General features: G+C 51.7%; 1 protein-coding gene across 1 annotated transcript; it reads right to left on the reverse strand.

Moving 5' to 3' along the window:
- Positions 1-2,203: 2,203 nt before the first annotated feature.
- Positions 2,204-8,671, reverse strand: LOC135286216 (lymphocyte antigen 6E). The gene is made up of 3 exons (XM_064399238.1): positions 8,485-8,671; positions 4,095-4,214; positions 2,204-2,985 (listed from the first exon to the last, which is right to left on the reverse strand). Exons 1-3 carry the CDS (start codon positions 8,534-8,536, stop codon positions 2,777-2,779), a joined length of 381 nt encoding a protein of 126 aa, XP_064255308.1. The 5' UTR covers positions 8,537-8,671; the 3' UTR covers positions 2,204-2,776.
- Between the last annotated feature and the right edge of the window lie 3,395 nt (positions 8,672-12,066).

A 12,066-nucleotide genomic window follows, 5' to 3' on the forward strand; every position in this document is an offset into this window, starting at 1 on the left:
CACAGCCCTCAAATTCCAAATCCAACGTCTGGATCAACAACCCACCCACCAGTCTAAACACTTCATAAATCCCATTGGTTTTCATATTTATTGTCTTATTATTAATGATTTTAATTACTTCACCTGCCCATTTTTAGGCCTGGGTTTTACAACAAATGAGGTTCTCACCAGGTTTGTCATTCTGGGGATTTGGAGGCAAAAAATAAACCCAGAGTAGGACCAGGAATAGTGAGAGTTGGCATGACTGATGGGGAAGTGCTTGGGATTCAACTGTGACAAGCTGTCAACCCCCTCCCTCTCTCAAACACACATGGATCTATCCAAATGTCTTTTTGCCAGGAAAGGAAATACTGAAAATATCCCTTTTCCCCTATTCTAGATTAGAGTACACGGGAAGGAAGAGACAAAAAGAGAGTGAGGAAGAAAACCAAACCTCCTTGTGAAATTTATCCAACTAACCCTCAGCTCACTCCCCTGGCAATCCCATGAATGTAATTTGTTATTTATTGGGATAAGCAGCCTCCGGATGCTCCTCCCATGAGCCTTTGCTCCCTGGCACAACCAAATCCTTGGCACTGGTCAAGAAACCCCAAGAAAGGAAGGAGGGAGATGTCCCTTGGAGGAGACAACCAGGGCCCCTGGAGGGGACAACCAGGTCTTCAGCCCACGGGGTTGTCCAGTGTGGCATCATCAGAATCCTCATAAAAGCATGGATGGACATCAGGACACAGCTGATGGCTTTGAAGTTCAGCTCTTTGCTAAAAGTAATCAAGTCCCAAACCAACCCCAAAACCTTTTTCCAGATGACCAGAAAAGACAAGAGCCCCAAAATTCAATGTAGAATGCTCTGGGTGCCACCTTGGTGTCACAGAGAGTGCTGAGGGGCAAATGAACCCAAAAAACAAGGTTTTGAACCCTTTTGGGGGGAAAGCTGAGGCACAGGGAAGCTGGGGAATATTAATCTCAGTTTAGGAAGTTTTCCCTCAATTTTCCCTGTGCCCCACGTGCATAGCAGAGGTTTGTGGGGCACCTCGGGCCCCAAGGTCCCACAAGGATGCATTATCCAAAGGAAGGCACATCCAAGGACCAAGCACAAGTGATGCATTCTTCCCAAATTAACCACCAAATTGCAGACCACATCCCAGTGACCCATCCCTCCTGCTGGAAAAGCTGTCATTAACATCTCTGTCACTTTAATTAAAACAGGGGGAGAAGGGAGGGGGGGAAAAAAACATAAAACCACTTTTGTTACTAATATTTCTGTACAACTACAACCACCTTTCATTTATCACTACCTGAAGAGGGGACAGAGGTGGAACTGAAAGTTTGTGGAGCTTCTTGTTTGACACAGAAGAAGCAGGTACAAGGCATGGCTAAAATGCACCAACATGGCTAAAATGTGCCAACACCTGGGTTTTGCTGCTAGTAATAGAAAAAAAAAGCCCAGTGCACCTCTGATCAATCAGTGGAAGTGACAAAAAGCTTCAACTTGACAGTTTAAGGCTGAATTTTGGCTTGGTTTGTGGCGAGCAGGCCCACAGGCAAGCAGAGTAGGCAAGACAGATGACACAGAGAGGGCAGGAGGACACATCTCCCACTGAGAACTTCTAGGAAAAACCTTGCCAAAAGAACCTGGGAAGATCCTGGGAGCTGAGGGACAGCAGATGTGGAAGGTTGGGTGGTGAAGTCACTTCCAGCAGTCCATAGGCACCATCAGGCATTGAAGGTTGGACCTAAAAATCTGGGTATTGGCATCTTCTCCTCTGACTCCACCACATTTTTCAGACCTGTTGCCCACAGTCATTCAGGTATCGCCATTGTGATGGTCACCATGACAAGTCCGAAGTGGGGAAACTGAGGCACAGAGTCTTTGTAAAATGCAGATTCACTTCAGAGCCCTCCTGCCAGGGTAATTGCTCCATTAGAGTTGACTCAGACCCCGAAACCTGGCATTTCCCACTAAAATGCACCTGGAAAAAGTCATTCCCAAGGGAGGTGGAACAAGCTGGCCCAGAGGTTTTTATCAGGAAGGACAGCAACAGGAAGGAGATGGATTTGCTGCTCACAGCTGGAAAGGATGTGGAGATGAAACACCGAAAAGCTGCTCGAGAGGGTGAGGGACCCTCGTGCTGGGTACAATATTGGGATTTTCCATGAAAGAGTTCCTAATCCCTGGAGCAAGGAAACACACACATGTCCCATCTCAGGTAACAACAGGAGCAAGTTTATTCAGGTCTGGCACTTACAGAACTTGAAAGGACAAGGTACACGGCATTGGTTTTCCAGAAAAGTCAGCCCAGGATCAGAAGAAACGAGACTATTTTATAAAAAGAGACTGCAGCTGCGAGGGGCCAGGAATGTGTCTCCCTTTGGATCCTGCATTCCCTCTGCCTGTGCCACCCATGTGCTGGAGCAGACCTGGTGGTGCTTGGGGTGAAATCTGTTCTCAGTGAGTCCCAGCCTGGTTTAACCAACCTTAGAAATTAGGGGGTGTGGGGGAGTGGGGGATTATTAATAGGTAGAAAAAGCAGAAACCCTTCCAAAATCATCCACCTTGGCGAAGGAGGAGCGAGAGTGCAGCGGGAGACGTCCACAGGAGGAGGAGAACAGCTCGGCCAAACCACCCAGGTCTCCAGCGCTTGGAAGAGCAAAAAAAGTCCGGGAAACAATCACCTTGGAAGCCTGCTGAGAAGTAGAGGATCTCCTTGCAGACAGCAACAGAGAAGATATTGGCTAACGAGACCCGTGGGAGGCGGCTCTTCCTCAGGCAGCCCCATCACTGGCGAGCCTGGAGGACGTAGATGAAGCTGATGAGAATTCCCAAGGCCAGGATGGCGTAGCTGGCTCGGACGCTGCTGGAACCGCTGATGTTGCAGAGGAAGGAGTCGCAGCAGTAAACGGAGGCGGCCGCTATTCCCAGGTTGATCCCGGCGCTGGGGCAGATGGGAGAGCATCCCTTCGAGATGGACTGGCCGGATTTGCCGCCTGGGTTTGGAGTGAGGTGGAGAGGAAGGAAAAGAGGGAGGTTTAGAATGGGGGTTTTTTTGGGGTTTCTGATCACCTGCTCTGCAGAGGAATTACAGCACTGGAAGAGCCGGGGCGGTGCAGGTGGCACAGGGGGCATGAAGTGCTCCGGAGAGGATGAAGTGGTTCTCGGGAGTCAGGAATCCCAGCCAGTCCATCTTATCAAGGATCACCCGTGATAAGCTCACACAAACACCCCAGAGACCACACAACACCCCAGGGACACCCCTTTGGATTGGTCAATGTTCAGCTGCCACGGCTTCTGTGAGGAATCCCAAAAATCCCTCTTGAGCTGCACTCTGGGGCTCCTCAAGGGAGACAGGGAGCACTAGGGAGACACTTGGGAGCCAAGTCTGCATTTCCAGAGAGGCACAGCCTATGTCAAGAGGCAGGAAAGAGGAAACCATTAGCACTGGGCTACGAAAGGAAGTTTATGGAAGCTCCCAGTCTCTGTTTGTGCACATCTGACCCACCCACGCTGCAGATCTGGCCACGAAACTCCCCCTCCTCCTGCCAGGGAGAGCCAGGATGGGCTCTGGTTCCTGCAAAGGCTCCAGGAGATCTGCCAGAGCATCCCGCCTCCCTCAGCACAGCAGCTGGGAAGGACAGAACCGCCCCAAATCTCTCCAGGCACTCAGGAAGGAAACCCACAACCCTCCCTTCCCGCCTCGTCCACGGAAAGCGAAGCAAAGGTGGGACTCGGGGACGAAGAACCCAAACACGAGGCAAAAAAATCAGCAGGAATAGCAACCCTGTGGCTTCCCACACAGGGAGCCTGCAGCATCCTCCACGCTTTCACTTATTCATCAGCAAAATCCCCGCCCCCAGCCTGAAATTCCCCCCAGACTCGCGGGCATCGGTGCAGGCACGCGGGCTTTAACGTGACTCCTCCTGGCAGCGCGTCCCTCCTCAGAATTCCCGTGGGATGGTCCGACACTCAGTTGCTAAGCAGAACTTCCCTTTTTTTTTTTTTTGTTTTTTCCCCCCCCCAGCCAGAATAAGGCTGCAGCTCAGCAGGTGACCCAGGAGAGAAGCCAGGAGGGGCAGGAGGAGGTGCTGTCAGCACTCACCGAGTCCCACTCCGACGTACGTCGTCACGCAGTGGTTTTCATTCTCTCCACACTTGACAGGCGTCAGGCAGGCCCAGTTGGAGGAGGCATCCGAGCAGGAAAAGCAGATGAGCGTGTGGGCTGCAAGAGAAAGGCAAACCTCATTTAGGGGCTGGTGGGAAGATGTCCTCACTTGGAGGTCCCCACCTCTGTCCCACGGGACGTCTCGCATCTGCCCACAGCCACGCTTTCTGTTTTCTCAACCTGCAATAGGGGATTTTTATTTTTTTTTTTTTTCCCCCAAAAAACTTGGCCAAGTGAAGGGTTCAAGCCTCAGGGAGGCATTTCAAGCTCTTATCAGCAAAAGCTGATACAACCACATCCTGGTACTTTCTGTCACCGCCCTGTTTCACCAAGAATGTGTCTGAGCTACAGCTGCCAACTTTAAACCAAACTCAAGAGGAGAATTGTTGAGGTTTGAGCTCATTCAGCTCAGCCACCACAGACATGGTGTCCCTGCCTGGGGCAGGGGGGTTGGAACTGAATGATCTTAAGTCCCTTCCAAGCGAAACCATTCTCATTTTATGATTCTGTGACACTGATGGGAAATGCTCCAGGTGTGACCACGAGTTCAAACTTTCCATGACCCAGCTTTGGGCACCAAGATCAAGCCACGCTTGAGCTGCAGCATGAGGTAAAAATGATTTTTCAGCTGCAGGAATCTCAAGACCTGCCAGACCAGCAGGTCTCCTAAAATTACAGAATCGTGGAATCATTTCAGGAAAGGACTCTAAGATCTTTGAATCCAACTATTAACCCAGCACTGCCAAATTCCAGCACTAAACCAAGTCTTTAGGCAATACAGCTGCACAATTTTTTCAACGCTTCCAGAGATGGTGATTCCACCACCGTTTCAAAATTTGACCAGTGAAGAAATTTTTCATTTCCAAACTAAACCTCCCCTGGAGCAACTTGAGGCCATTTAAGGCTTATCCTACAGCAGCAGGACAGACCAGCTGGCTCCCATCCCTCATCCCTCACAAAAAGGAATGACTGGAAAACAGCATTTGGGGTGGGAAATGCTTGTGGAGACAGCCTGGACCAGAGACTCAGCAGGGCCACGGGCACTTTGATCTCTGTATTTTACACACAAGAGCATCACATCCACGCTGCAGTTGTTGACCTACATATGCAGACAGATCAGGTCTGTTCCCAGTCTTCCATGGACTCAGGATTTTGGAGCTCCCAGGCAGCCCTTCCACGAGGCACTGCCTTTCCCTTTCTGTATTGATGGGATGCAAAGCAGAGCGGGGGCTGATTGAGGGTGGGAAGTGCCAGGCAGCCCCATCCCTGCTCCTTCAGCCCCACCACAAATGGATTATCAAAAATCATGGAATGGTTCGGGTTGGGAAGCAGCTTCAGGATTATTCAGTTCCACCCCCTGCCATGGGCAGGGACACCTTCCACTATCCCAGGGTGCTCCAAGTCCCATCCAACCTGGCCTTGGACATTTCCAAGCATGGGGCAGCCACAGCTTCTCTGGGAAAACCTGTGCCAGGGCCCCACCACCCTCACAGGGAAGAATTTATTCCCAATATCCAACCTAAACCCACTCTCTTTCAGTTTGAAGCCATTCCTGCTTGTCCTATCCCTGTAAAAAAATCCCTCTCCAGCTTTCTTTAGACCCTCTTGGAATATTTTCCTAAGGAAGTGAAGCAGGGGAAGCCTTGGGGGAGCTCCCTGAGGCTCAGTAGTTCCTGACATGGATATTTTGAAGAATTATTATTTGGACAAATATTGCTCAGCATCTGTCCCACTCTGCCACAGGACTGCACCACAGCTTAAGGTTCTTCTCGTTCCTGTTTCTCTCAGGAAAATAAATGGCTTCTACAAGAAAAATGAGAAGAAAAATAACAATTGCTCTCAGAGGAATGACTTTTGAGCAGCCACAGCCGAGGAGGGGAAAGAAAGCAAAATATAATCTCAGAGAAACAGATTAAAGTGGGTTAGTGGGAGATCCTGAATGTCACAGCAGAGCAGCCAAATCTCTGCTTTGGAGTGGAAGCCAACACCACAACCCCCCAAGCAGGAATTTCCTGGTCTGGCTCACGCATCCTCCAAGGATCCTTACTCTGGAAACAATCCCCACAACAAACCCGGGTTACCTGAGCACACCGAAGCAGCCACCACAACCCACACACGGGGATTACAGGGCCACCAGCTGAGTCAAAACCTCCAGGAAAGATTCCTCAGTGGATCTCTGTGTTTAGATGAGGATGGGACCAGCCACTGAGTCACTGCCCCTCTGGACTGGCCACAACTCCATGTGGGGACCTCGGAGTGAAGCCCAGTTCTGCTCCCAAGTCTTTCCCAAACTCTTTACCTCACAACCACCCCGAGGAGACGAATTGACTCATCCCAGGAATCTCCAGCAATCAGGAATGAAGTGGATTACAGGCTTCCTGTAGGTATTCTGGCAGGACAGATGTCCCCATGTGCATTTGCTCACTGCACTGAAGGCACCGAGTGGTGCAATGCTGTTCATTAAAGGTTCTGTGTCTAACAAACACACCAGAAATCTTTGGACACGACATAAAAGTGCTGTTGGGCATGAAATTCTCTGCCACGTGACTCAATCCCTGCTCCTGCCACTGCATGTCCCACCTGTCCCCATGTTTTTCATTGTCACACCTACCCATTACCCCTTGTCCTAACAGAAAAAAAAAAATCCTTCCAGGAGAGGCAGAGTTTAATAAAGAAAATATTCAGGCACTTTCTGCCCCAAAAAAACACCCACTTGCAGAGGTATGAGAGCACAAACAGGCTGAGTGGTTTAGACAAAAGGCACAAGAGGGGTGGCAGAAATAATTTCATGCAGCTGTAGACGGAGTAAAAGAGTTGGAGCTCAAGGTTACAAGAAAAGAAAAAAAAGGGGAAAAAATCACAAGACTGAACAATGCAAAAGAGAAGCCTTGTTTTCACCAGTGGAAGAATTCATGTTTATTTGTTTGCTGCTTGGCTTCTAGGAGGAACAAAGAGCTCCCAAAACAGAGCAGGGCATTTGGGGGAATTCCTTCAGATAAGGCATTGAATCATTCTAGCAAAGACAGGGGGGGAAAAGGCCTTTAAAAGCCCACTTTGGAGTCGTTAGCACCAGGAAAATGCTGTTGCTTCGGCAGCTTTTCCATTCGGCCCCGATGCTGCTTTTCCATTCTCTCAGGCAAAATCCTTATCAAGATCCACAGGCAAGATCTTCGAGCAGGAGGTAAAGCTTTTCTGTGAAATCCCCCCAGGATACGCTGCAAGTGTTTGGGGATAAAACCACCTGCAGCAAACCTTTTTGCCTGCATAAAAACTTACTTTTAAAGCTGAAGGGTTGTGGGGTTTTTTTTGATGGGGGATGAAACCCTTTACTGGCTTGGCCTGGCACCCTGGAACTGAGCACAAGCCAGCTGGGCTCTGCCAGAGACCCAATGCTTCAATCTCCAGTTGCTTCCCGGATCCCGCTGGGAGGTGGGAATTGGAAAGGGCAGCAAGCAGCCAGTTTCATCTCAGCAGTGCCCTCAGAAAACAAGAAGGGACCCCTTTTTGCTGAGCAGGGTGCTGGGGGAGCTCTGAACTCTCCCGGTTTGGCTCTTTGTTCGGTTTCTCCAAGCAGCGACATATGGGAACAATACGCGGTTTCGCACGGCCCCGAGGAGTTTGGACAGTGAGGAATGGAGTCCATGGGGAAAGAGGGGATGGCAGGCCCTGCGACTTGGGCAACTTGGCAGCTTAACACACAGCAACAGGAGCCCCGGCTCGGCGGCAGCCCCCGGATGCGCCCCACAGGGCATTGTCCCTTAGGGGTCATCGCGCTCCGAAGGATGCTCGGAGCGGGCAGCAGGAGCCAGAATCACGAGCGGCTCTGCCCTGACTTTGCTCCATCAGCCATTGCCGGGGCTGGGCTGCCTCTCCCCTCCACCCGCCTTCCTCTCGGCTGCATCTCAGCCCATCCCAGCGCCGTTATCCCGGCTGGCTGCGCCGAAAAAGGGGAGCGGAGCCGGCCCTGCTCTTTGTTCGAGCCGCAACTGGGAAAAGCTCCAGGATACCCACCCGCACAGCCGGGGATGCTCACCTATTCATGCAGGCGGGGCAGCCCTGAAGTTCCTGCTTCAGGAGGGACATTGCTGCGAGGCACGTCTTGGGAAGACACCCCCCGCATCCCGCTCCCAACCATAACGCAGCTCAGCGCTGTGCTCCCGACCCCTTTTCCACCCTCATATCCCCCAAAAGCCTCCAACTTCCACAGCCTACCCTGCCACAAGCATCACTCCCCCAACCCCCAATTTGCTCTCTAACGCAGGGCTGGCGAGGGACCGGGGGGACCTGCGGGAGATGCGATGGTGGAGGGAGCATCCCCTTCCCTCACCTCTCTCCACGCACAGCACCGCGGCCAGCACAGCGAGCAGGAGCGCCTTCATGGTGCGGACGATGTGGCCGGAGACTTGCGCAGGGCGGCTGGAGGAGCTCAGGGCTGGCGGCAGGGCCGGGCGCCGGGGGTGGGGAAAGGCCGGCGGCTCCGCCCCGCGGGCCGGGCCCGGCCCCCGCGCCGCCTCCCCCCTCCGCCTCCCCGGCCCCGCCTGGTTTCGTTTCCCCGCTAGGGAGAACCGGGGCCGGGAAAAGGGCGCTGGGGAGAGCGCGTCGGCATGGTAGCGGCTGGCCGAGGGGGAACAGAGCCAGCTTTCCCCTAGCCGTGCCCCAAGAGGCTTTTTCTAGCCCCTTTTCGGGTCCCCTCTGTTTCGCTGAAGGAGGAGACGGGAGTAGGGGGCTGCCTCTATGCTGGACCCCGCTGATCCAAGTCCAATCCGTCCGACTCAGCTTGTTCTGGGGGTTCCGTGATTGTCTGACTCCTTCTACCCACAGGACCTGCTGATTTCCTGCCTCGCTTCCCTCCTCCGTGCATCTCCTCTCGCAGATCCCCTGAGCACCCACACATCGTCCTCCACACATTCCTAACCACCCTGTACTCGCACATTCCCTGTATCCAGGGCTCCCTGCATGGATCTCCTGCAGGCGAGACTCCCCCAGATACAGAACCTGTCCCTGCATTCAACAGGGACCAATCCCTGCATTCAGCTCCCTGCATTCAACACCCCCTCCTCAGGTCTGACCCCTCTGCACGCACAGCCCCCGCTGACAATCCAAGCGCATAAAGAACCAACTCCCCCATCTGTTGACCAGAGCCTAAATTGGATTAGACATACAGGATTGGGAAGCTTGAAGAGCCCAGCAGCTGGGGTGGCATGGGACAGCCTGGGCTGCTTGGCAGGATGAGTCTTCAGACTGTAAATAAGTCCCCTCATGTTGGAGTGTCCCAAATTCAGTAGGTCCCATGGAAATAACTAAATCCTCTAGGAAATGAGCTGCAGGAGGACCAGTGAGGGAGGGCCCCTGTGAAACTTGCTGTCAGGAGAGCCTGGGAATAGAGGATAAGGCTGGTGAGCCAGCAGGAAACAAGCAGGCTTGACAAACTCTGTGCCACAGATGGGTTTAATTCTGCAGAGTCAGCATTTCTTGGCGAATGCATGTGTCAGGAGAAATTCCGGCTCCTGTCTTGTTGGAGGCATTCAGAGCACTCTGCTTGGGAAGCAAACCCATGCCTGCAAACCCTTGCTTCCCTTTTCTTTCCCGTGGCTCAGTTTTGTTTGTCACTGCCAGGTATTCTAGCAGGAACTGACTTCCGAGCAGTTTCTGTGGTCTCATATCTTCCACTGGAACAGGCTGCTGGGACAAACCAAATGCTAAAAAAATGGGAAGTTTCAGCTTTGTGGTAACTTGAGAAAATGTAATTCAGACACATTTACAAAACCCCAGTTTTATACAGGCCGAGGAAGTAGATTTTGGTTGGATATTGGGAAGGAATTCTTCCCTGTGAGGGTGGGAGGCCCTGGCAGAGGCTGCCCAGAGAAGCTGTGGCTGCCCATCCCTGGAAGTGTTCCAGGCCAGGTTTGGGGCTTGGAGCACCCTGGGATAGTGGAAGTTGTCTCTGCCCATGGCAGGAGGCTGGAACTGGTTGATCTCTAAGATCTTTTCCAACCCAGATTTGGGATTTTATGATATATTCTCCTCATCCCCAGGATCTGCAACTTCCAGCATTTCTCCCACACTTAAATTTAACATTATCAGCCCTATTTTTTTTTTTTTTTCCTGGAGAGGGTGTATCTGCTGATAAGAAGGAAGAAGGAAGACCCAAGACTCACAGAGGTCACAACCCAGCACGGGATCTGGAGTCATCCCGATACTGCTGGAATGTCTGGGCGGGGACAGCGCTAATGACAGGATGCTGTAAAAGGAAGAGATGGCCAGAGCCACACAGGACCAGTTTTCTGTGGTGGGAATTACATCAGGTAAGGAAGGAAGCTCTTCTGAGAGCTCGATGATCCTTTTGGGTCCCTTCCAACTGAGGATATTTTATATTCCATGGCATAAGCTCATCTCCCACCTCCCCCACCACGGTTGCTGTGTGGGACAGACTCAACACAGCAACTCTGCTGGCAGAGATTTCTGTTCTAGTCCAGCCCACAAAACACTGCCCCGAGTACTCCAGCTTCTTCTTGCAAGTTTGGAGGTCACTGGAGGATTTTATTATTGTGACTGCAAGGCTAAAAAATATTTCTTCACAAAAAGAAGGGTGAAGCAAGAGAGGCAGCAAGGGTAGAGTCCAGCACCTGGAATGTGGCATGTGCTGGGAAAAGGTGGAGACAGCTACAAAAACACACTTGAAGGAGAAGGAGATAAGGAGGTGGCTGGATCAGAGGGCAAACTGGTGCTGGGGTAAATACTTCATGGTTGTGGCATGCTGGGGAGGAATGGGAAGAGTTTAAATCAGGAAATGATGAGTGTGGTAGGTCCCTTGATGGGCCAGGGCAGCAGAGATGGTGCAGAAATTAAACCCAGACTAACCAGGCCTGCAAGGGTTTGACGTTGAACAGGCACTAGACAACTTAAAGCTTGTAACTGAGGGTCAGTAAAAACTTGCTCAGCTTCTGTGGAGCCAGGTGGGACTCAGAGAGGTTCTTTCCCCACCACACTTCTGTTTCAGGGTTTGTGTGAGACTTCCTGGGCCTGGCTGTGCACGTGAGGCACCAAAACCACAGAGGAATTTGCAAATGAGACGTTTACCCTGTTAGTGGAGCAGAACTGCTCAAACAGCTTTCCTCCGATGACACAGAACGGGACAAAGACCTTTTTTTTTTTTTTTTTTCCCAGTAATTTCATCATGCTCTGGAGCTGGGAATTGTTCAGATTTCTTCCAGAGAGGGTTGGAACTTCTCTGTGACAGTGTCCTGCCTCACCTGAAAAACGTGGAGGATCATTTTGGCAGAGACCTGGGAGGACATGAGGGAGCAGGAACCCAGCACCGCCATCCTTGCTGCTTCCTCTCATCCACAAAATTCTCTTTGCCCGGAGCACTTTGCTGCAGCACAGTCTCGGCATGAAGATCCTTCTTTTCCAGGTGCTGGCACAGCTCCCAACAGTCCCTGGAATCCCTGGAATTCCTGCTCCCACCATCCTGCTGCTCCTGGCTGAATGAGAGGCCTGACTCCATATCCCAGCCCTTCCTCCTCTTCCCACCCTGGATGTTCCTCCTCCTGAAGTCCCTCCTGATCTCTCTGGATCAAAGTTGCCCAGGAGACCCTCAGGATCATATTTGGAGCATCCAAGGATGCTCCAGACACAGATTTTCCATGGGCAAACCAAGCTGCAGGTTATTCTCTGCTGTCTGTGGTGCCAAACAGGTCACTGTCCTCTACCACCTCTGCTGCATCCTGTGGGGAAAAAAATGGGATTTCCCTCGGGTAGCTACTGAAATTCCTGAAAATTCCTGAAATAAAGGTGCCCAACCAGATATTTGGGCCATGCCATTTATTATAAAGGAATAAAACTTTTATCTGCCCCCTCTAACTACACCTGCAGTCAGATTGCTGCTGCAATTCGGCTGTCAGGTTGA

The sequence above is a fragment of the Passer domesticus genome, chromosome 1 (genome assembly GCF_036417665.1).
Source record: "Passer domesticus isolate bPasDom1 chromosome 1, bPasDom1.hap1, whole genome shotgun sequence".
NCBI classification, from domain to species: Eukaryota; Metazoa; Chordata; class Aves; order Passeriformes; family Passeridae; genus Passer; species Passer domesticus.

Bases quoted from the DNA above. Each gene is read 5' to 3' on its own strand.
- LOC135286216 (XM_064399238.1), bottom strand. From the start codon at position 8,536: ATGAAGGCGCTCCTGCTCGCTGTGCTGGCCGCGGTGCTGTGCGTGGAG. The intron at 4,215-8,484 runs GTGAGGGAAGGG...TTTCTCTTGCAG, and splicing joins GGTGCTGTGCGTGGAGAGAG to CCCACACGCTCATCTGCTTT. The intron at 2,986-4,094 runs GTGAGTGCTGAC...CTCCAAACCCAG, and splicing joins GTACGTCGGAGTGGGACTCG to GCGGCAAATCCGGCCAGTCC.